This window comes from Xenopus laevis, chromosome 2L (genome assembly GCF_017654675.1).
Source record: "Xenopus laevis strain J_2021 chromosome 2L, Xenopus_laevis_v10.1, whole genome shotgun sequence".
Taxonomy (NCBI): Eukaryota; Metazoa; Chordata; class Amphibia; order Anura; family Pipidae; genus Xenopus; species Xenopus laevis.
In genome coordinates, this window is record NC_054373.1 from 104,665,376 (window position 1) to 104,688,121 (window position 22,746).

General features: G+C 39.0%; 1 protein-coding gene across 1 annotated transcript in view; it reads left to right on the plus strand.

Moving 5' to 3' along the window:
• Positions 1-255: 255 nt before the first annotated feature.
• Positions 256-22,746, plus strand: part of mybbp1a.L (MYB binding protein 1a L homeolog) — a 34,508-nt gene continuing 12,017 nt past the window's right edge. The window contains exons 1-21 of the mRNA XM_018246969.2: positions 256-539; positions 2,053-2,148; positions 2,257-2,340; positions 2,761-2,835; positions 5,710-5,817; positions 5,990-6,180; positions 7,561-7,728; positions 7,927-8,044; positions 8,722-9,011; positions 10,294-10,404; positions 10,539-10,664; positions 11,000-11,206; positions 12,184-12,292; positions 13,860-13,953; positions 14,634-14,785; positions 14,954-15,040; positions 16,308-16,469; positions 17,188-17,352; positions 19,586-19,743; positions 21,314-21,448; positions 22,218-22,317. Coding sequence (XP_018102458.1) covers positions 327-539; positions 2,053-2,148; positions 2,257-2,340; positions 2,761-2,835; positions 5,710-5,817; positions 5,990-6,180; positions 7,561-7,728; positions 7,927-8,044; positions 8,722-9,011; positions 10,294-10,404; positions 10,539-10,664; positions 11,000-11,206; positions 12,184-12,292; positions 13,860-13,953; positions 14,634-14,785; positions 14,954-15,040; positions 16,308-16,469; positions 17,188-17,352; positions 19,586-19,743; positions 21,314-21,448; positions 22,218-22,317 — 2,949 coding nt within the window. The 5' untranslated portion in view covers positions 256-326. The remainder of the gene's footprint in view (positions 540-2,052; positions 2,149-2,256; positions 2,341-2,760; positions 2,836-5,709; positions 5,818-5,989; positions 6,181-7,560; positions 7,729-7,926; positions 8,045-8,721; positions 9,012-10,293; positions 10,405-10,538; positions 10,665-10,999; positions 11,207-12,183; positions 12,293-13,859; positions 13,954-14,633; positions 14,786-14,953; positions 15,041-16,307; positions 16,470-17,187; positions 17,353-19,585; positions 19,744-21,313; positions 21,449-22,217; positions 22,318-22,746) is intronic.

Consider the following 22,746-nt stretch of genomic DNA (forward strand, 5'->3'; position numbering starts at 1 on the left):
AAAGTCAGACTATTGTTTTTTTTAACCTGTGTAGAATCAAGTAGAAGCATGAACTAGAAACATAAACTAAAGGCTAATTAGAACTACCACATTGGCTCTGTCTAAAATAGTAAATCTGTAGCCTTAAAACTGATTTTTATTTATTTTTATATCTATTTTTTTTTTTTTATTACATGGCAAAACCAAATGGATGCCATGATGTATCAAAACACAAAAATACGTCCAATCATCCGATCCCAGTTTTGTGCCTGTGAAGAGACCACGAGTCTGCGCATGCGCAGTGACCCCGGAAGAGGTTTGTTAACCACGTGTGCTGTAGAGACAGCATGGCAGCGGAGAGCAGCTCGTCCATGGATACCGGGGAATCTAGTGTTCAGGTTGGACGCAAACAGCCTCAGAACGCTGCAGCCGCCGCCCGGGTTATTGTTCAACAAAACCGACAGTTTCTGGATTTCTTTTGGGACATCGCTAAGCCCGAGCAGGATGTACGTCTGGCAGCTACCGAAAACCTCATCAAGTATCTAAAGTCCAGCGAGAAGGTAAGTACCACATGTACAACTGGTGGCTCGATGTGCTTCTGATCGCTTATGGTGAGAGTGTGTATGTATGAAAATAACTAAATAAAAACCTCAATAAATGGCAGACTGTAATGATATATATTCATTATAGTGGAAAAAATGTTTACTAATACATATAATCCTGGATGCTCTGCTGGGTACAAATGGAATATAGGAACGATTTTTACACACATTTTAGGCAGTGATCTGAAGTGTGCAGTGTGTTCAAAATGTAATCTTAGGGCAAAATTGTTTTAGAATGAAAATGTAATTTTTACCCAGCTACTTTTAGTTATACAGAGATCAATGCTTTTGGTGACATTGTCACATTAGTAGGTATTTGCCCTATCTGGAACCTACAGTGTGGCCCATTTCCGGCTTTTCTGGTTGTTTGCACTCAGTCTTTAATGGAGGCCTACAAAGATCTGTCCGGCAAGGACTGCATTGCTTCGTTAAAGTGGTACTTGCAAATTTCTCACTGATCCTTGGTCAGATATTGGTCATGAAGTTTGTTGGTTGGCACAATACATGGTCTAATAAGTGGCCAAAAAATCCGCTAACATTAGACCATATATGGTCATTTTTATTCTGCTCCTGCCAAATCTCTCCTACACCACCACTATAGTCAAAACTAGTGAAGAGGTCAAGCTTGCAGAACCATAGCATACCGGGACTATAATTCTGCAAGCTTGCTCCCATCCCCAGTACATGGTTTTCTGCACTTGTATGCTTCCTATTTACATAACTGCCAACTAAATCTTTCCAGATATTATAGGTGGGTAAGACTTGTTTTTGAATTGGGCTTAACTTAGGCCAGTGTCACACATGGAAAATGCCCACTTAAGTGTTTTCTGTCTGAAATCTGCTCCGGGTGTGTAGTAACCAGCACTGCATACACAAATGGAGTAGATGGGGCCAAAACTGAGTTTTCTCCTTGAGGCATTTTTGAATACAAAACTTTCCTAGGACTGAGCTGAAATAGACGCTGATGAAGAAATAAGGAGGGCAGAATGTACATGTTATCCCTCAGTGTACTGATGGGGTTTTTTTTTTGCTATTAAGTGGCCAGGGCTGTGCTTCCAGCTTACACAGAAGTCCTGCTCTTGGGAAGTAATGTGGGTACAGTGACCTTGGCCCACAGACAACTACTCTTCCACGGGACATGCCTATGCTTTTTAAGCTAAAAGAAAATTAAAGGAGAACTAAACCCTAGTCCTTCCCCCTCCAAACTCCCTCCTTGCAACATCTGTTCTGTTGAAAAGTTTCCCCATGTGCTGACCTACTGTAAATCTGCAATGTTGCACAGCGGAGTTCAAAGATGCCATCTTCCCCTGTCTTCTGATCCTATTGTTACACTGCCAACACGAATCTTGCAGGAGCATGCACACTTGAATCTAAGTCCTGAAATACTCATTGTTTCCACCTGTAGACAAATGTAAGTCCATTTGTTAGTGCTGTTTGCATACTGTAAATGTGTATTGTTTATATCCCATAGGAAGATGAACTTAAGTACACTTTTAAAAGGCTTGTAGAAGGGTTAGCAGCAACACGTGAAGCAGCTCGTCCTGGTTTTAGTTTGGCCTTGGCTCAGGTTTGTACAATTATTTTGTGTATCAACCACTTTGGGTATTTCTCGTGCTACTGGGAACATCAATCGTGCCTTTAATGTATATTTTTTGTACTTTTTTTTTTTTTAAAGGTTCTGCAGAGTTTTGAAGAAATCCCGTTATCTAAAGTATTGGAACATATATCTGAGAAACATAATCTAGCGAGGATGAACAAGGTAAGAATTCTCATCATCAGGCCAATGATTCTTACAGTTCAGGTGTGCTAATGGGTTTACCCCTATAGTTCCTCTTCCTCTGCTTTCTCTTACTCTTTTTTGCTCATCACTCTTCTCTTTTGTTCCTCATCTTCCCAAAAAAACTCCTTTCTCATTTTTCTTTCAGTCTTACCACCACCTAGTAATTGTTGTATTGCATCTCTATCTATTACATTCCACAAACTATGTATTGTAAAGTGGTAGACAATTTGCAATTGGTTTATTTATGTAATTTTTGGATTTTGTTCTCCAGTTTAGAAGTTTAGCAGCTATCTGTTTTCTAGGTTGTATGTGTGTACACGAGTGCACATCTTAGTTAGAAAATTGGTTGCAATATTTACTCGGTAAATCTGATGTTCATTTCTCAATTTTTCCCTCCAGAAAGTACTCAGAAATGCTGCCTTTGGGAATTTTTTCGGTGTCCTTGCACTGTTTCAGTCTGGTCGTCTTGCCAAGGTAAGATGCACTTGCTCGTCGTTGCACCCAGCTAAAAAATCTTGTAGATCTCTTTCTGGCCCACCAAAAGTACCCAGTTCCATCCATCCCTTTTTATGCTGTAGTGAACAATAGGAGTTCACCTTTGAGTTGACTTTTAGTATGATGAAATGTGTAAGTAAGTATGAAAATTATATTTCCAATTTTCAAATTTGCAATTCGTTTTCATTTTTTATTATTTGTGTTTTTTTGTTATTCAGCTTTTTATTTGTCAGCTCTCCAGTTTGTGATGTCAGCAATCTGGTTGCTGGGGCCCAAATTACCCTAGCAACCATGCATTGCTATGCATAAGAGACTAGCATATGAATAGGAGAGGGCCTGAATAGAAGAATTAGTAATAAAAAGTATCAATAACAATACATGTGTAGCCTTACAGAGCCTTTGTTTTTTAGATGGGGGTCAGTGACCTCCATTTAAAAGCTGGAAATAGTCAGAAGAAGAAGGCAAATAATTCAAAAACTATATAAAAAAAATGAAGACGAATTGAAAAATTGATTAGAATTGGTGATTCTATAACATGCTAAAAGTTTACCTAAAGGGAAACTAACCCTTTAAAGGGGGTTTTCACCTTCAAACAACTAGTTGTTTTCAGTTGGATCACCAGAAATAACGACTATTTTCTATGTGTCATCATGTAAAGTGTAATTTTTTCACCTTCTAAAGCAGTTCTGGGAGGGGGGGTCACCGACCCTTTAGGGTAGGACTATATGGACATTTTCAGAGCGATCCGACGCGCTGGGACAAAAACGCATGCGACAGAAATAAGGTAAGATATAGAAATGTCGGATGAAGTCGCAGCGTTTATCTGACTGTCGGATCAACGCTGCGACTTCATCCGACATTTCTATCTCTTAACTTATTTCTGTGGCATGCCACTTGTTGCTGGCGTTTTGTCGCAGCACGTCGGATCGCACCGAAAACGTCCATGTAGTCCTACCCTAAAACTGTTATAAATTGATACATTTAGTTGATACATTTCTTATCTTCTTGGTTTCATTACAGGCAGCTGTTAGAATCGATACAATAGTTGCCAATACTCCAGAGAGGTTGCTGAGAAATATATCAACTCAATGTTGCAAAATTGTAACAGTTTAGAGTCAGCCCCTAAATTACTGAGCTGCCAGACTGAAACGCCAGAGACAGGGACAGGAACTTTAAACTTAAATTTTAGTAACAGTAAAAAATAAATTATGGAACCGCATCTGTTCGTTGTTGCAGTCCCGCGATCCGGCCGCCCGTATTCCATACAATGTGATCCGATCATTGGGCCCTAGAACCCACGATCGGATCAGCCAGATATTGCCCACTTCAAGGTGGGCATATGCCAAACTAGCAGATCTCTGTGTATGGCCACCTTAAAGGAGAATTCAACCCCTTATTAAACCCCACCCCCCTAGCCTAGCTGCTACCGACTCTTCGGTAATCTTTGAGAAGTAAGTGCTGTATCGGCGCATGCACAGTTGGAGAATTTTTCCGGTTCGTGACAACTGCGCATGCGCCGAAAGTGATGAAAATTGCAGAAGTGCCGCTCTCATTCCGAAGATTACCGAAGAGCCGGAAAATGGCTGCCGTGAACTCCTTTAAGGGGTCTATCTATCGTGTTGTGTAAAAAGTGTAGTGAAACATTACCGATTGTTGATCATAGCAACCAATCAGATCTTTGCTTTTGTTTTCTAACTGTTGAAATCTATTTGCAGATTGTTTGCCCTGGGCAATATCACCAGTATTGCTTCACTCCACTTTTTATACAGCATGATAAATATGCCCCTTAGCCTGGCAGCAAATAATCGTTTAAGCCATATCTCACCCTAAATGACCTTCAGTTGGAATTGCAAGATTTTTTAAGAAAGCAATCACCCCAAAGCTATCAGTGGTCTTTAGGCCCAAGGAGGAAAGACTGTGTTTGGGTTATACCAATTACAGCATGAACCAGTTACTGTATCACTTACTGCCTTAAGCTTATAAGCAATAAAATCAGTGGTGCCATAGCCATACATATTGATCCTCTGACCTAAAGCAACATAATAAATATCCATATTTAGTGTGGCCTCTTCACAAGTCTGTTGGATCATCTAAGCACATGACAAAGTTTAAATGTATAAACTAACTCTTAAAATTTTAAGCTCTTGAGAGCAGGGCCCTCTGATCCAACTTTTATTCTTTAATCCTTGTTGGTTAAATTATTATAAGGCCAGTTGATAAATTCACATTAAGTGGGTTATTTATCAAAGGTCAAATTTGTGAGGTTTTTTTTTTTATACCTCGAATGAACTCGCAACTCAAATGTTTTCTGATTGTATTCTGAAAACACTTTAATGTAAAAAACTCAAATCAGTAAATTTGGGGTGAAAAACCTGAATCAATTGATTTTTTTATCAGGGAAATATAACTTGAATCTCTCAAATTATCGAGTTTTTGAGTGAAAAAAAACCTGAGCATCTTCAAACGGTTCAAGGGACCTCTGCCATTGACTCCTACATGACCTTGACAGGTTTTAGCTGGAACTGTTTCGGATTCGGATTCTAGAAAAATTAGTTTTTTTTTTTTAACCCAATAATTCGAGTTTTGACTAAAACTACCCTCGAAAAACTTCCCCAAAGTGTTGTGTAACTTGCTGTCATTTAAATAAAAGATTATGATTATACTGTATACTGCTACCTCTGAATTCCTTTTCAGTGAGTGGGAAAGACAAGCAAAAGCATGTCAACCAACAATGCATTGGTCAAAAATGTAGTACTAACATGTAAAATCACAGCGAAGCCCTCACATATTGTTTTTTATTTTTAAATGATGCCCTGTATTATAACGTTTTTAATACACTTTATTTTATTGCAGGATCCAAAAGTCCTTTTACAATGTGTACAAATATTGCAGGCCCTTGCGCAATATAAGGAACACTTGAAAGATTTGCCCAGGAAAACACTTGTAGACATACTCTCAGAGGTATGCCATGCCAGGGGATATATTATTTGCTAAATGTGTGTTAAAATGTTTTTCTTTTTTCTTCCACGTAAGTCTTTGTCAAAGGAAATGCATGTTATTTAAAATTACTATTTAACCATTTCAAAAACCATCTGTTATATGAATGTTAACTCTCAAACTGTCTTGTTGTCAGATTCCAGAGTCTTTATTTGAGGAAGTGTTGTTTGGAGTACTACATGCTGACCTGACATCAGCGTTTAAGTCTCCAGAGCAGCTGCATTTGCTACTGGTTGGAATGCAGAAATTTCCAGGGGTCTTAAAGCCCAAAAAATTGAAGAAACTGCTTGGAAACTCTGTGATAACTACACGAGAGAACATCCCTAAGTAAGACAAATATGGCTTCAACAATTTTGTTTATTTGCACAAACTCACAGCTGTGTAGTGATATATTCCATTTGTTAAGGAGATGGGCTACAGTGTGACGGTTATTAACCTGCCATCATTTTTTTTTTTTATTTTTTGCACGACATGCAGCTTTCAAATGGGGGTCACTGACCCCCATCTAAAGAACAAATGCTCTGTAAGGCTACAAATGTATTGTTATTGCTACTTTATTACTCATCCTTCTATTTAGGCCCTCTCCTATTCATATTCCAGTCTTAGTCAAAGCAATGCATGGGTGCTAGGGTAATTTGGACCCTAGCAACCAGACTGCTGATACTGCAAAATGGAGAGCTGCTGAATAAAAAGCTTAACTCAAAAACCACAAATAATAAAAAGTTAAATGCAAATTGTATCAAAATATCACTCTCTACATCAAACTGAACTTGTAGTATGATTTGACAGTGAATGTGGCCTTTATTTTGATAACCTTTGTGGATTTTGTACTACTTAATTTTGTTTTGCAGATATCTAGTTTGTAAGCTAATTCCCCACAGCAACCTGGCAGTTGCTATAATCATAGACTACAAGGTGAATTTAAAGATAAGCAATAAGAAATAACATTATCAAGGGTTTTGACTGTTTGAATATTATGTCATCAATGAAACTAAACCTTAATACTGAAACAATAAGGATATTTCTTTAGTTGTCCATTCATTTATAACTGCTCCTTTAATTATACTATGTGTTTATTTGTAAAGTTACCAAATGTTATAGTGGTGGTTTATCTATGAACTAGCGAAAATGTTCCTCTGCTAAATTTACTTAATAGTGGTTCTTAAGAAATAGTGATATTATTTAATGAAAGATAGGCATAAATATATTTTAATCATCCATGATTTTTTTCTTGCTAAAATTGGGCGTGGGGTAGGGGATGCAAATAGGGGATAAATAGGGGAAGGCATTGGTGAAGCCAGGCCCGGATTTGTGGGAAGGCCACCTAGGCCCGGGCCTAGGGCGGCAGGATTTTAGGGGGGCGGCATGCTGCCCAACCACACCCACATTGGTTCAAAAACACTGGGGATGCACAGGAGATACAATCTCCATGAAAATTTGCACGAATAAAGGGGAGGGGACTGGGGCGACAAATGGCAGTGGGCCTAGGGGCGTCCGCTATGTAAATCCGGCCATGGGTGAAGCATGAAATTGTCAAAGTATCTTAGCAAATGTGTGTTTAGTGAGAAGATGAATGTGCAACTCCGTTCCCTGTTTGTCCTTTTTAACAGTTTTTCTGCTTAGTAATTTCTACAAATGTAAAGTTTTACTGTTGAAAGATATGAGGGTGTCACTATGATTTCATGGAAAACTGTCCTATGCATTCAGGTTGGTGGAGCTGTTAAAAACTGCTGCCAAGTCAGTGAAAAAAGATCGCTGTCTGCCGGGTGTGGCTTTGGATGTCCTGCGGATATCTCTGCAGGAAGAGACTTTTGACTTATTTTGGCGAGAAGCTGTTGAAAATGGTTTGCTGAAGGATCAATCTGGACCTTGCATGTAGGTTTTCAATAACACATACCTACCCCTTCTTTTATATTTGCTGAAATATACAAGCCAAAACAATCTATGATTTGCAATCCTGTCCTGTGCTTAGTTTTGCCAATCAAAGGTGCTTTAAAAAAAGTTTTTCTTATTAAATCCTGTACACAAAAAGCACAGAACATCTCTGTTTTAACACATTTTGTTGTTCCTTAGGTACATGTGTTTCAGGCTGCTGGGTGCTTCTTTGCCATTGTTGGATGGGAAGCAACTGCAGACCGTTCTTCGGAGTGAAGTCATGCAGCAGTACGGAGCTCATGTTGTTTCCACTCAGGTAGGGAACTCTCTGCTCCACTTAGATCATGTGCTTAAGCTTCTATTTATCCCGTTTCTGATCATATGGTAGGAATGGTATCCAGTCTCTGAACATACCTTAGGAATGGTACATTTGTTGATTTTCTGTTCTAGAATATAGTAGTGATAGGTGACCTGACTTGATGTCCGTAATCTGTAAAACTATACATTTTATTTATTACACCCACAGTTCTTGGTACACTCTGCAGCAGTGCATGCCAACAGCAAGTAACTTCTACTTTTATAATAAATTTACATGAATTCTTTGTTAAAGTTCCTGCAAAATGTACTTGTACTGCATTTAAGCCATAAGACTGCTATAACTCTTGACAATGACAGTCAACAGCCCAATGCATCTAAACCACTAGCCCCTTATTTCCAGCCTCTCATCTTCTGCATTTGTTCCATGTTGCCTGGCAACAGGGTGATGGACATGTGCTGTGCATAACCTTAAGGGGTCTGTAAATTAACGTAAAGTTATGTTCATTGGGAGTCCTTCTATATTACAATAGCTGAAACTGTTGGTGTTCATTGTGCAGTAACATGATGCAGTCCCAATCTGTTTCAATGAAAGCAAAGCATACTAACAACATTTTTAAAAAGTAAAAATGAAATTAGAAATTTGAATATGCACATTCTTGTATTTTTACTTTTTAGCCTGCAGATCGGTTTAAATTTGCCCCAGAAATGGAGACCTACATGGACTCTTTCCTCGAGCATTGCACTAATCCTGAAAACCAGCTGGCAGTTCTTATTGGCTTTACTAAGCTAACTAATCAAGGTTACCCGGTGATACCTTGTGTGTGGAAAGTGATCAGACATCTGCAACCTGGTGCTCTGCAGAGCTACATTGACTGGCTGAAAAACATGTTCATCTCTCCAGACCTTGACTCCTGTCTGGAGTTTCGCACCCGGAGGCAGATGCAGAATCAGGAGCAACAGCAACCGTGAGTGTTGTAGTAGATGGGGGCTGGGTTATGGTACTAATAAAGAGTCCTTTCCATACACCTTTTCTTTCTTTTCTTTCTTTTCTTTCTTTCCTTTCTTTCCTTTCTTTCCTTTCTTTCCTTTCTTTCTTTCCTTTCTTTCCTTTCTTTCCTTCTTCATAAAATTCAGCAGTTCATTTTTTTTGACTGAAACACTTTTTCTGGGGTTACAATATTTCCTTAATTGACTAGCACAGAAAGAATATCCATATTACAATTCAATAATTACACAGGGTATTGTTTATCTGAAGGTGGTTCTTTATTTCACAATATTGGCAACAGCCCCTTTCTACCAACATTATACCTTGGTCTACTCGGTCTCATCTATTTTTCTGTTTGGTTACTTTTAACCCCTCTCTTTTAGACCACACCCATGTTGCCTTCTTTGACAACGCAAAAGTATTGGCTCTTCATTTTTTCATAGAAAAAAACTGCTTCCCCCCTCTTGTGCACAAGATAACTAATACTGTACCCAACTTAAAATAGTTTAGTAATTATGATTTTTACAGGAATGTGTTAGTATCGCTTTAAGTGTAAAAATGTAGCCTTTGTCTTTATTAAAAACCTCTATCCCCCCCATGTAAAAAACAACCCCATAGCAACCAACTGGGGAACAGTATTGCTACCAGTTGTATAGGTGACTGGACCTGTACCAAACTTTGTACCTTTTATTACATAACCCCTAATACAATGGAATCCATAAAATTCTACTGGTTTTTGTTGCTAGGATCTTACAGCTCAGTTTTCAGTGTGTAGCATAGTGGCATTTAGGTTAACAAGGCACAAGCTCAATCATCAAGGCATGAAGTCACATCCAAAGGTGACAACATGCTGGCAGGCCAATTGAACAGAGAGCAGAGGCATGATGGGAGCGGGGCTGAATACTTTTCCAGGCTGACACTTGTTATTTACATATTTAAAAAAAAAAAAGGGCTTTAACAGAACAACCAGCTTTGTGCAGAGGAACAAACCGCAACTGTCTGAAAGAAATAACTTCTTGTTAAGGTTGAGAATTTTCCACAGACTCTTTAGTAACCGAATGTAATTTTTCTATAATTTGATGGGATTAGAGCTTTTGCTCGCTCAGCTTCTATTTGCTAAAGATGCCAAATACTGCTTTATTCAAAAATATCCATAATGAATATTCGTGTTAGAAGCTAAAGTACACACTTTATTAAACTAAATGATTATTAAGAATAAGCTTGAACTAATTTCAGCTTCCGATATCTTCTCTCTATTTCAGCTCTGAGAATGTTGTGTTTCGTTTGAGAAAATGGATCATTCCACGCCTTACCAGCATAATTGAAAATCCGCAAGTAAAACGGGATGAAGACCAAGTCATGGATATTGCCCGGTGAGGCGTTCTCAACCTGCATTTGCACAATAATTGACATCGTGTTGAGCAGTTTTAGGAGTCGATAAATTCTCTTATTTGTATGTTTGAATGCTTTAATCTTATTGCTTTTTTTTTTTTTTTTCTTAACTCAGGTTTATCTTTTTCCATGCGTTCTTTGAAGCTAAGAAATCTGTCTCTGATATACCAGAGACAGAATCACTTGTTACTGTGCCTTTGGATGACAGAACACGTACACTTGTTGCAGATGCATTTTTTAGGTAGGTTAAAATGCACTGAGATTGTATATTAATTTTCACTGACTCTCTGAGTCTTTATTATGCCACTTATTTCTTCTCAAATTCCCTCAAAACTGAGTATGCCCTTACTTTTAAGCTTTCTGGTGGCATGGCCTAGTGACCTGATGTCATGGAGGCAGGCCTTGGGCTCCTGAAAGTGGCACTGTATGAAATAAGAAGGGTAAAAAGATATAGGAGTTAACCTATAAATGTTTATTTTAGAATGTAGAGAGAGGTAACTATGTATGGTATAGCCGTTTCTCATCTGCTTGGTAAGAAAATGTCCCTCCTCCAGTGTCTTATTCTTTTTTTTACAGCCTGTTGCTGAACCTGAACTGCATGCCTTTGTTAGGGGAGGGTTCTGCCACTGAAACGTTAAAGGAGAAACATGTGGTCGGTGTAACTGCTGATGGAAGACTTTGGATTCTTTGTATGGTTCTGTATGCCAACACTGTTCTCACACGTGGAAAGGCTGTTAAGGCAATCAAACCATTTAACCAGGAACAGAAAGAAGCCTGGGATCGGTAGGAAACGCTGGAATTATTCAATTTTACAGTATATCAATTGGGAATGATTGCTAGACTCTCTATTTTTAATTTCAGGTGTAGAGTATATCTAATTGTAGAGTAATTGTCTAATTGGTTTTGGGATTAATGTAGAGTATTTGTTATTACTAGTTAGGGTTGATTAGTATTTAACCTAATCTTTATGGCTAAGGCATACATAGTTCATTGAAGATAAAGAAAGAAATTATGACCACGAAGTTTAGCCTAGAATTGTTAATTAACTATAGGTGTATAATGCTAGACATCTGTTTGTCAACCTGACATTGATACTGTAGAGCAGTGCTGTGGTACAGGGGGCCTGAATTTTTCTGGCCTACGTGGTGGAGGGCCGATAATGGAAGTCAGTGTTGACCACTCCCTGTTTCTAAACCACGCCCTCTTTAAATCACACCCATGTTACCACCAGAACTTTTAAGACCATGTCTCCACATTAATGGTGGTAGCACACCATAAAACCAAATGGTTGGTGCTCCCTGTCCACTCATATGTGAAACACGTTATTACTGCATATTAATACTTACCCAAAAATCCATATGCCTCATCCTCCCCTGTGGATAAGACAGCAACCCAAACACATGATTAAACCCTTTGGGGACCCCCTAATAAGTAATGCTGTAAACCCCCACCATGTTCACCTCCCATTGATTGTATGTGAACCACTTTCAGTCTGGATCTGAGATGTGAATAGTACAGGGCTGTAGGGGTGTGAACAGTAAAGGTGTTACATATGTGAACAATGCAGGATGTTGCTGTCTGAATTTAAGGTTTAAACAAAGCAGGGGGCAGTTATTCTCAGCACTGATACCTTTTAAAGCTTGCACATGGTAAGCAGACAGACTTTCATTTGGAGGGCCATACAAGGGGGGGGGGTCTCGGGCCCTCAGTTGGACACCACTGCTGTAGAGCCTTTCTTAATTGTTCTCCTTTATTGGCAGAATGTTGCAATATGTAGAAATCCTGCAGAAGAAATCCAAAAGAGCCCATGACATGGAGTTATCAGCATATCAGCAATTGCTTCTTTTAGTGGGAATTCATCTTTTCAAGGTACAAAAGCACCCATTTGAATGATGAAATGCATTGTTTGTAAGGTTTTGATTTTGTGTTTGGTTGCTTTGTGTTATGATTTATTAATGGATTACAACCCTTTAATTAGTTATGCATAAACTAGTTACAAGTTTGTGAAAAGCAAACATAAAGGGCAACACATTTACTTTTAATAGTGTTTTGACATAAGGCTACTGTGCTGCTTCATGTGTCCATCAAGCAGCTCCGACTCGCCTTCAGTTTCTACTGCCCTTCTCTTCAAAGTGCAACTTAACATAAGTGCAGTTCACTGACTGTGTGCAGACGCATACCATGCACTCTGGCTCATTGTTCTGTGCAGAAAAACAGAGAGGTAGAGTTACAGAGATGAAGCTGAAAGCGGGAACTGCATCTGATGCACTTTGTACCCTCTTGGTGTGTTAGGTTCAGGTACAGTGTTTTTCACATATACCATGCTGCCATATCTGTCACCCCCTGTACAAAATGAATAGATCACATTGTGCTTTTTCATGTTCAAGGTACACTCAAACATTCAACTCCTTGGATGTACATAAAAGCATATATAAGAGAAAAACGAGCGATACGGCTCCGACTCGCCACATATATCCACAGAGGAAGCTGGCAGCTTGTAAATTGCTGGGTGCTGGAATCCTTCAGCGTCCCAGGCCGCATTGGTTTAAAGGCGAAAAGGAGAGTTTTTTTTTTTTTTACTCCAGGAAACTCTCCTCTAAAAAGCACTTATATGTGCTCCTGTGTTCATGGCAGAAAGTGTGCAGGTTAAGTGCCTCCCTTGTGAGAATTTACTCTGAACGAGGGGAGTGTACAGAAAAGCAGCATTTATCTTCTGCAATAAAAAAAGTAGTTCCTTATTAACTTCCTTGGCATTTTTTTTTTTTCTAATTACAATAGGAGTCTCATGGGTAGGCCTAAAACATGTAGTTACATAGTTAAATTGCGTTGAAAAAAGACAAAGTCCATCAAGTTCAACCCCTCCAAATGAAAACCCAGCATCCATACACACACCCCTCCCTACTTTTAATTAAAATTCTATATACCCATACCTATACTAACTATAGAGTTTAGTATCACAATAGCCTTTGATACTATGTCTGTCCAAAAAATCATCCGAACCATTCTTAAAGGCATTAACTGAATCAGCCATCACAACAACATGTAGTGTTTCCCTTTTGTCTGCAGTGGGTAGCACTGTGTGATCATGTCTGCTTTTGGAATGGTGTTACCCGTTAAGATGAATACACATAAGGTAAAGGCAGAGAAAGTTCGTAAATGTTTGACCAAAGAGATTCACATCTGCCTGTACTTTTGCATATGACATGATTGCTATTTGGAATCTGCTTAAAATAATATGACCAAACTGATGAATGGATCTCTTCGTGGTCGGTTCATTCAAGTGACTACTGAACAAGTGGACTGATCACCAGTGCTCTGCAGTAAGATTGGCCACTGGAAGCATTTCTGTATGCATCCAACCGAACAGCAATAAAAACTCCTAGTTAACAGCCCTTAATGTACCCTAGCTTCAGTTTGTGATCTTTGTTTAATCTAGACTCCAGAGGAGAGTGTCGACCTCTTGAATGATATTCATAATTGCCTGGAAAAATCTCAAAGTAAGAAGTTGAAGAAGGCACAGAACAAGGAAGGTAATGTTGTTTTAAAAAACATTCCATGATATGTAATTAAAGGAGTAGTTTGCCTGCAAGCTTTTTATATTTTTTTATATTTTTAGCAGCATTTCAGTTGATATTCATATTTTATTTGTAATAGCTATTTAAATGGCAGTGGCTGACCTCAGCAGCCAAAACAGCTATTTCTCTGCAAGGCTACAATTATTAATTTTCATTTCTTACATATGGCCCTCTCAAACCACTACCTGGTTGCTAGGGTAAATTTGACCATAGCAACCTCTGTTTCCAAATCAAGACCAGCGGACACAGGGGGGTATTCCTCACCTCATTCAACTCTGCACATATCCTACTGCAGGCTGGGGATTTTTTATAAGCTTTTGGCATTTTTGTAATACATTTTTTTTAATATACAGGCACCCAAAACTACAGTCTTCAGGTGCATATATAGGAAATAAAGTCCTGGCGGCAAAGCAGATATGTACAAACAGAAACTGTAAATAAACTTCAGAATGTTTGTTCTATTACTGTCCTATTTCTTAAACAGGCATTCTCTTGATTGGTTAAAGCTTCTATATTTTAGCACTTGGCTCCAAAACCCCGTTTTCAAACCCTCAGCCATTTTTGCATTATTTGTGGCTTGGTTTTTTTTTTTTGTGTCCTGCTTCCATATTTTAATGGTCGTTTTATTTGTTTAGGCACCCAGGAGCCAGAGTGGGTGGAAGTGATGGTAGAGATCCTTTTGTCTTTATTCTCTCAACCGAGCAGACTTTTTCGACTTGTTTCAAGAAACGTTTTCAAGAAAATTTGTCCTTATGTGACGAAAAATGCACTTCACCTTATTCTCAATGTAAGTCTCAATACTGTGGCTTGGTAAGGAAGGACAGATCATGTGAAACGTTTAGGCACATGCCTCTTCTGCCTACCCCTACTTACTGCCCTGACTGCAGTGCTTTGATTCAGGTATTTTTGTTAATTTTGACTTGAATCTTCAGTACATTCCTTTGCCATTTCTCAGGTACTTGACCCAGATGAAGACCAAGATGAGGAAAGCGCTGTGATTGTGACTGATGAAAAAGAAAAGAAGAACACTTCTGATGAACAGGTGAGAGTTTTCATGATGTAAGGGAAGTAAGAAGCAGGACTTGCTGTATGAATTATATGCATTAGTTATGCAAAGTTTTTATTAAGTTATTCCTTTGATTTGAGTTACTATTACTACTATTATCATACCATAAGACAATAATGTATTACCTCGACAACAGTAGGGAAAAGCTAACAGGTGCAACTTGTATGTTTCAGCTGGGTTCCAAGATGCGTTTTGATTATTGTACCTGTTCATAATATGGGGAAATCATGTGTTATGCTATGTGTGTGTGTAAGTTCTTTGGCCAAGTTATATGCAGGTCTTGGATCTATGAAATTACTTAATATCCTCATAATTTACAAAAAAGTGCACACATTTCTGTGATTTTGTGGATAAAGACAAATCATACTGGGTTTTAAGACTTGGTCTCAATATTTACACCTGGGCAGTAATCTATCAACCAATTCATAGATACAATAAATAATTACAACAATGATTAATAGTTGGCTTTTTCATTAAACTGCAGGGAGAACAATGAAAGCAAAAATGTGATATGCTCTTTATTCAGTACTATAATGTGACATCTCTCTGCTACAGAAAGTTCCCACATGTTCCGACTCTTGTTGCTCACTTTTTCTATTTTCCGTCCATTTTCATATCTGTCCTGCCAATTCCATCTGTTTCCTGTACAATCTGTTTGCCTTTGCGATATTCGATACGTTTTTCTGATTGTTTGCTTGTAAAATTAGATTGAAATGCTCACAGGGGCATAGCTTCAAAAAAAGTATTGTTGCTATGCACATTGACCCTGGCTCACTTGCACCAAAGTAGTTGTAAGACCATTGAGACATTGATGCATTAGCAATTACAACAAGGTGCAAGGCTCAAAGAGTTTCTTAAGCAATGTGTACCTGGAATGATGCACTTCCTAAATGAAAATCAGCCAACTGGACAGTGGTTGAAATGGCTCATTGATAAATAGGGTGAAAGGGGCTGATGTATTTTGTAGATCAGAAAGATTGTAGTTCACTGACAGCCTTGTGGAATGGTGTGTCCATCTCATCAGTCCTGGAAATAAAAGGGCTACAACATCCAATATCAAAAGCAAGAATGAAGTGGAGTGTGGGATTTGACTATTGGAGGAATGGCAAAACATTGCTTGGCTTGAAGCAAATCTGTAAAAATGTAAAATGTTATTTGCTAAATAAAATATGCAATTTCTTTCAAGGAGTTCAAACATTTGCCCTGGTGATACTCCTACAATTCATTTGTGCTTGTTCCCTAGGAGGGTGATGAGGAGAGCAGTTCAGATGATGGCAGCTCTGATGAAGATGATGAGGCAGAGGATGGAAAGAAAAACAGCTCTGACGAAGAGGATTTTAATGAAAGTGTTAATGATGTTTTCCGCAAGCAGCTCATGCAGGTGTTGCAGGATGGAAGTGCAGTGGTAAGATGATGAATAAAGCAATGGGGCCTTGAGACACAGGGGAAAAGGGATCCTCCTCCTATTCTTTCATTGGTTTTGCATGCAAGACAGGATTACTGTGTAAAGACTTTTGTGGAATCCATTTGTCTTGTTAGATGGAACATACGTATCCTTCATACTACTATACATAATACACAATTGTATAGATTTCTACACACGCTCCAGTTTCAGAAATAAAAGGCATGTAGTAGCAATCCATGGTACTGCATAGATTTTAGCATAGCCCTATGTGTTTGTCTTGTTCTTATTAAGAAATGTGGAGCAGTGGTTAACATTGTTGCCTTGCAGCACTGCTCTCCTAGGTTTGATTCCATCTAGAGAACCTTCTGGTTTGTCCCTGTGTTTGTGTGGGTTTCCTCCAGGTATTCTGGTTTTCTCCCACACTCCAAAAACAAACAGGCAGGTTTTGATGATTGTGCTGACCTACAGTGCACCAGGGGGTTAAATGATTGATGCAAGTTGTTTTATCTCTCTTATCATCACTTGTGATGTGAAGGAGCTCATGGGGTAGTAGAGAACTATAAAGAGTTGCTTCTAGGAGTGCTTGCATCAGACTTGCAACTGGCACCTGGGAGCTTGTCCTTGTACCCCAACTGGACCATAAAGTGAACATGGTTTGAGTAAACAATATTAGAAAATGTATTTTAATTCTTTGTGAACATTTCCTATTTCTTTATAGGAAGGAGACAACGTTGATGAGGACGTTGACGATGAAACTATGATGGCTTTGGATGAAAATCTCTCAGCCCTGTTTGCTGAACAGAAAAAGCGTATTCAAGCCAAGAAGGATGAAAAAGCTAGAATCCGTGGGGAGAAAATCCTGCGCAGGGAGTTCAAAACAAAGGTCTTGTTTATTTTACGTAAATGCTTTTTTTCCTCATAAAATTATGTAGCTTTAAACTGAATCAATAGAATAGGCATTAAAGGAGAACTAAAGCATAACTAAAGAAGTATCTAGAAATGTTGTACATTATGTTTTGGGCTTCTGTACCAGCCCAAGGCAACCAAAGCCATTTAGCTGTAAAGATCTGTGTCTCCAAATTTGCCCCAGTAGCTCCCCGTCTTCTTTTCTCTTGTTTCACTGCAAATGTTCTGTATTGCTAAATCTGTCAGTTACTGAGCTTAGGGACCAACTCAAAATATACAGAACACATAGAATAGAAATGTCACAGTATTAGGCTGATTATTAATTAATACCAATAATCACTACATGGCAGCACAGAAACCAGTGCAACTAGCATCAGAATTTAATAATCAGCCCTGTAGCATCAGCTTCTATTACCGGCAAACCTCATTTTCTGCTTGATTATTTGCAATGACCCCTAAGCTTATCTTCTCAACAGCTCTCAGAGCCCACTGAGCAAGTGAGTGTCACAAACGCTTTCCAAGATGGTGACTCCCTGTGACAAGTTTGAAGTCCTGGACCATAGCTGAACTTTAGGCTGGTGCATTAAGTAGGGATGCACTGAATCCAGGATTCAGTTCGGGATTTGGCCTTTTAAAGCAGGATTCGGCTGGATCCTTCTGCCTGGCCGAACCAAATCCGAATCCTAATTTGAATATGTAAATTAGGAGCGGGGAGGGAAATCGTGACTTTATGTCACAAAACAAGGAAGTAAAAAATGTTTTCTCCTTCCCACCCCTAATTTGCATACCACCCCTAATTTGCATATGCAAATTAGGGTTGTTTTGGTTCGGCCGAATCTTTATCAAAGGATTCGGGGGTTCAGCCGAATCCAAAAATTAGATCCGGTGCATCCCTAGCAGCAAGTTCAGTATATAAAATTACATTTAGCCACATTGATTTTTATGGTTAAGTTCCCCTTTAATGTTGTATCGGATATCATTTAGTTCAGAGTGGAAGATCTAATTAACCTGCCTGCAAATTTTTAAGGCGTAGCAGGAAACCATGCAGGTACGGGAAGAACATTCAGACTCCTTGAGTATAGTTCTCAGATAAGAATCTAACTTGAAATATATTACAGGCCTACATAATGGTGCCAGTTATGGTACTGTTAAAGTTTTGTTCTTTTGGTTCCCTCACAGTCATTGTTTCTCAGGCCAGAATTGAGAGTGTAGTCGTATTGGTAAAACAAGAATTATAAAGTCCTGTATTTTTATTTTCACATGTCCCTTGATATTAATAGTTGTTTTCATCATTCTCCTACCCTGTCATCTTGATGTCAGGAATTATCACTGCCTTTTATTAGAAATTTCTTTTCAAGATATATAGTTGATCCTGTGTATAAATTGCATGGACTGCACATACACATTTTCTCATCTGGTCATACTAAATATACATCAAGAAAGTCTCATCCCTAAAATCATATCAGTTCTTGCTGTCTACAGCTTGTATTTTATTCTAAATATTATCCTCTTCCCAATGGTTTAGATCAGGGCTGTCCTACTGGCGCCCCCCCCCACCTACCTGCTGTGTCTGCTTACCATGTGAAAGCTTTAAATACTATCACTACAGAGATGAACTGGCCCCGGCATTGTTTAAACCTCATTCAGACTAATCCCCTGTACTGTTCACACCCGAGACCCAAACTGAAACTGCCCACATTGTTTACCTGTTCACAATTATACAAGTATCCAAAATGCTAATGGTGCACCAACACTGTGTCACTGTATGTAGTACATCTTAGAGTGGTCCTGATAGGTTTCCCTGTATCTTGCTCTGTTCTGCCTTCCATATGCTCTGCCTGTGCGCGCCTTGCTCTGCCTGAGCAACGCCCTACTCATTTGGGGTTGCCAAAATTTTAGCCCCCCCCCCCCCCCATGAATAGCAGTTGTTCTCTAGGCTGTTGAACTTCTTGGGAAATACTGCACTGGGCCTTTTGTTTTACTGCACATGCCCAAAGCTAAATCTGTTTTTAAGTCTTATTGGGAACTGGGTAAGATGGTACTGCAATGCTGCAAACTTCCTGGGCTGGTGCAGTATTTTCCTAACAGTTCCAGAACAGTTTCTGTCCATTATAACACAGTGCATTAGAATATCACTTATGTATTGTTGAATTATAAAAAAAAAATGGCTGAGATTTCTTTATACACGTTCTATCTTTCTTTACACACAGGTGCTGGATCTGATAGAGGTGTTTGTAAAAAAGCAACCTGACAGTCCTCTCGTGTTTAACATCATTGAGCCATTAATTTCTGTCATTGAGCAAAGTATGAGTTCTGACTCTAACCAACAGGAACAAGACTTTCTCCGAAAAACCGCAGACATTTTCATGTAAGTAACCAAGAATGTAATGCAGAATACTGTGATGCAGTTATCCAGATAAATGGGATTGTGTCTGTTGTGTGTTTATTTGCCTAGAACTAAAATTACCTTGATCTTTATTTTAACAAAGGAGGTTAAAGTACGAACTACTCTGGAATGGGAACAATTTGTAACGTAAATCTTTTTAGGATATTTGTAAAAACTAGCAATGTTAAAAATCACATGCTGTTTTACAGACTGTTAAACCATTTTTCTGATGGGACAGTATCTTGAATTTCAAATCATCTACTACAGAGAAGCCAATGACAGGACAGTATCACAAAATATAATTACATCCTGTGGTCTCAAAGACAGTGTATTTGGCATTTATATTAAATTTAAAAAACACAGGATTATCGCTTTATTTATGGAGGAAACATACCATTTTAAATACCTGTACTTTGTTTGTTTTCAGCAGGTATAAGATTTTTTCCCTGTAATTTAAAAACAATAGTGACAGCTTTGACCTTCTAAAATAATTGTATCATCTGACCAAAGGCCTGAAGGGTCTGTGACTCCGTCCTTACCATATTAGATATGTATACAGGCTTAAACAGGCCTCTATGCCTGCCTGACAGTCAGTCTGTGAATATAGTATTGTTGTGTTAATATAAAAGGCAGGTACCGTATATACTCCTGTATAAGCCGAGGTACCTAATTTTACCTATGAAAACCAGAAAAACTTATTGATTCGAGTATAAGCCTAGACACAACTCAGAAAAGTCTCAGAAATATCAAACAGTCGGTTTAATGTTAAAAATCAAGCCATGATGCTTAAAACATTAATTCATTGTACAATGATAAAAAAAAACCTCTGGTAGATGAAATAGATATATTAAGAAGACAGCTGCCTTACCGGTAAATTTGCTCCAATGGGAGGGGAGAGTCAGGAAGCTGCTCCCTGTAGTAGGCGCTGATCGCCTTCAAAGATTTTACACCGGTGGGGCCGGGCTGCCCAGAGTTGTTAGTGGGTGGGAGGGGAAGCTGCTCTCTGCTGCTGGGCCCCTTCAAAGTTAAATCGATCGCTGGGGTAGGGGCAGCCCGGAGATGCTGGCAGGCAGAAGGGGAGAGCCGGGGATACTGCTTCCTGCAGCCGGCGCCGGGCCCCTCCAAGATTTTTTGCGGGGGGGTGGCCCGGAGTTGTTACGGCCCGGAGTTGTCACGTCGCTGAGCTGATGACGTCAGCGTGCGCACCACTGGCAGCGTGACACACACTCCTTGCGCTGTTGCTCTTTCTTCACGGCGTGTTTCTGGCTGGGAGGGGGATGTTCCCCGTTGGCTCCTTAGGAGCGGGGTCCCATGGATGGGTTGCGGGCCCCATCCGGAGTGCAGGCACAGCTACAGATCATGTGGGATTCATGATCTCTACAAATTTACCAGTGAGGCAGCTGACCCGCGTATAATCCGAGGTAGGATTTTCAAGCACATTTTGGGTGCTGAAAATCTCGGCTTATACGCGAGTATATACGGTATATTACCAAGGTTCAATTCATTAGTGCTCAGTTAGGATATAAGTCATTTTGCTCTCTCTCCTTTGTAGGAATGGTTTATGTAAAGCCAAGCGGTATTGTAAAGATGTGGGAGAGCTTAAGGAAGAGCTGCACTGCATGATGGAGAGGCTTGTGACAAAAGCCTGCAAGCAAAGTGACTCTTCTGTGGCTTTATACTGTTTCAGGTGAGCCAGTCTTATCTTTTGAGAAAAACTCTGCTTGTCACAAGTAGAAGCTGAATGTAAGGATCAGGTAACCTAACTCAATATCTCATGCACTCTGCCTCTTGTTTAAGCAAAATTTCACCAATATAGCTATACCAATACCCCAGATATCCATAATCACCTGCAGACTTCATATATATGGTGTGGGTATGTCATAGAACTGAGAGTCTTTTATTTCCATCTATATAAAAAATAGCAACTATCTTATTACAGCTACACCCAGCAGTGTTGTTCCTGAATAAAGTTTATACTTGACCAGAGAAACAATGTCTTGATGGCATAGGTAGCTTGATGTTTTGAATTACTTCCATCTCCCTGCAGATATAAGATTTCTTAGTGCTAAACCTAGTTCATACCTGTAGTCTCCTAAGCAAGTTTTTTAAATGAAAACTCAACATGTGCAACACATTTCTTCTTTTTCAGTTTGTTTGTTTTTGCAAGCTAATGTGAAAGCTATTGCTATATAGTCATTCATCTGCAAACAGTTTTACTGCTTCTTATTAGTGTCATATATCTGTAGTTATGGGGTAGTATAATCTTGATTCGTATACAAAGTAACATTTGCAACTATGTTCTAATATTTTTGTATGTATATGTACTTATATCACAATTTGGTATTTGCTTCTTTACTAAACAGGTACCTATTATTGCTAAATCACTAGAACTCCCTATTGTTACAAATATAAAGCCATTTTTTGTGTTGAACTGAACTGTAAAATTTCTGTTTTAGTGCATCGCTTTATTTGTTAAAAGTGCTAAAAGGCAGTGGGATTGATCAACCAGAGGAGGGCACCAAAAAGCAAAGAAAAAGCAACGCGTCACCTCAACAGGTAAATAAACCAGTGTCCAATTTAAAAGCTGTTGTTGAATGAATTAGTTTCTTGTTAAATCCAGTCCAGCGTCTGGTTTTGTCACCTTCAACACGTGCACCAAATGTTACTAAGTATAAAAAATGTGGGAGCTGATCATTTCTAGATTTGTGGCCTGATCATTTACTGTAAGCCAAGCAAACAGTGGCTGAAACAGCACAGAGTCATACCACTAACTCTCATTAGTTCTTTGGTTGTATTTGGTTAACTTTTGCTGCAGGCTTCAGTGATCTGTACTACAGCTGACTGTACAAAGGATGGTTAAATGTAAAAAAACACAATCCCTGAAAACTGCCAGAGATGAAATGGTAAAGTAAAATGCTGTCTGTTTTCAGACAGGCAGTGGGTAATAACTGTTGTAAAGGTCTGTAAAAAAAACTAGTACATCCA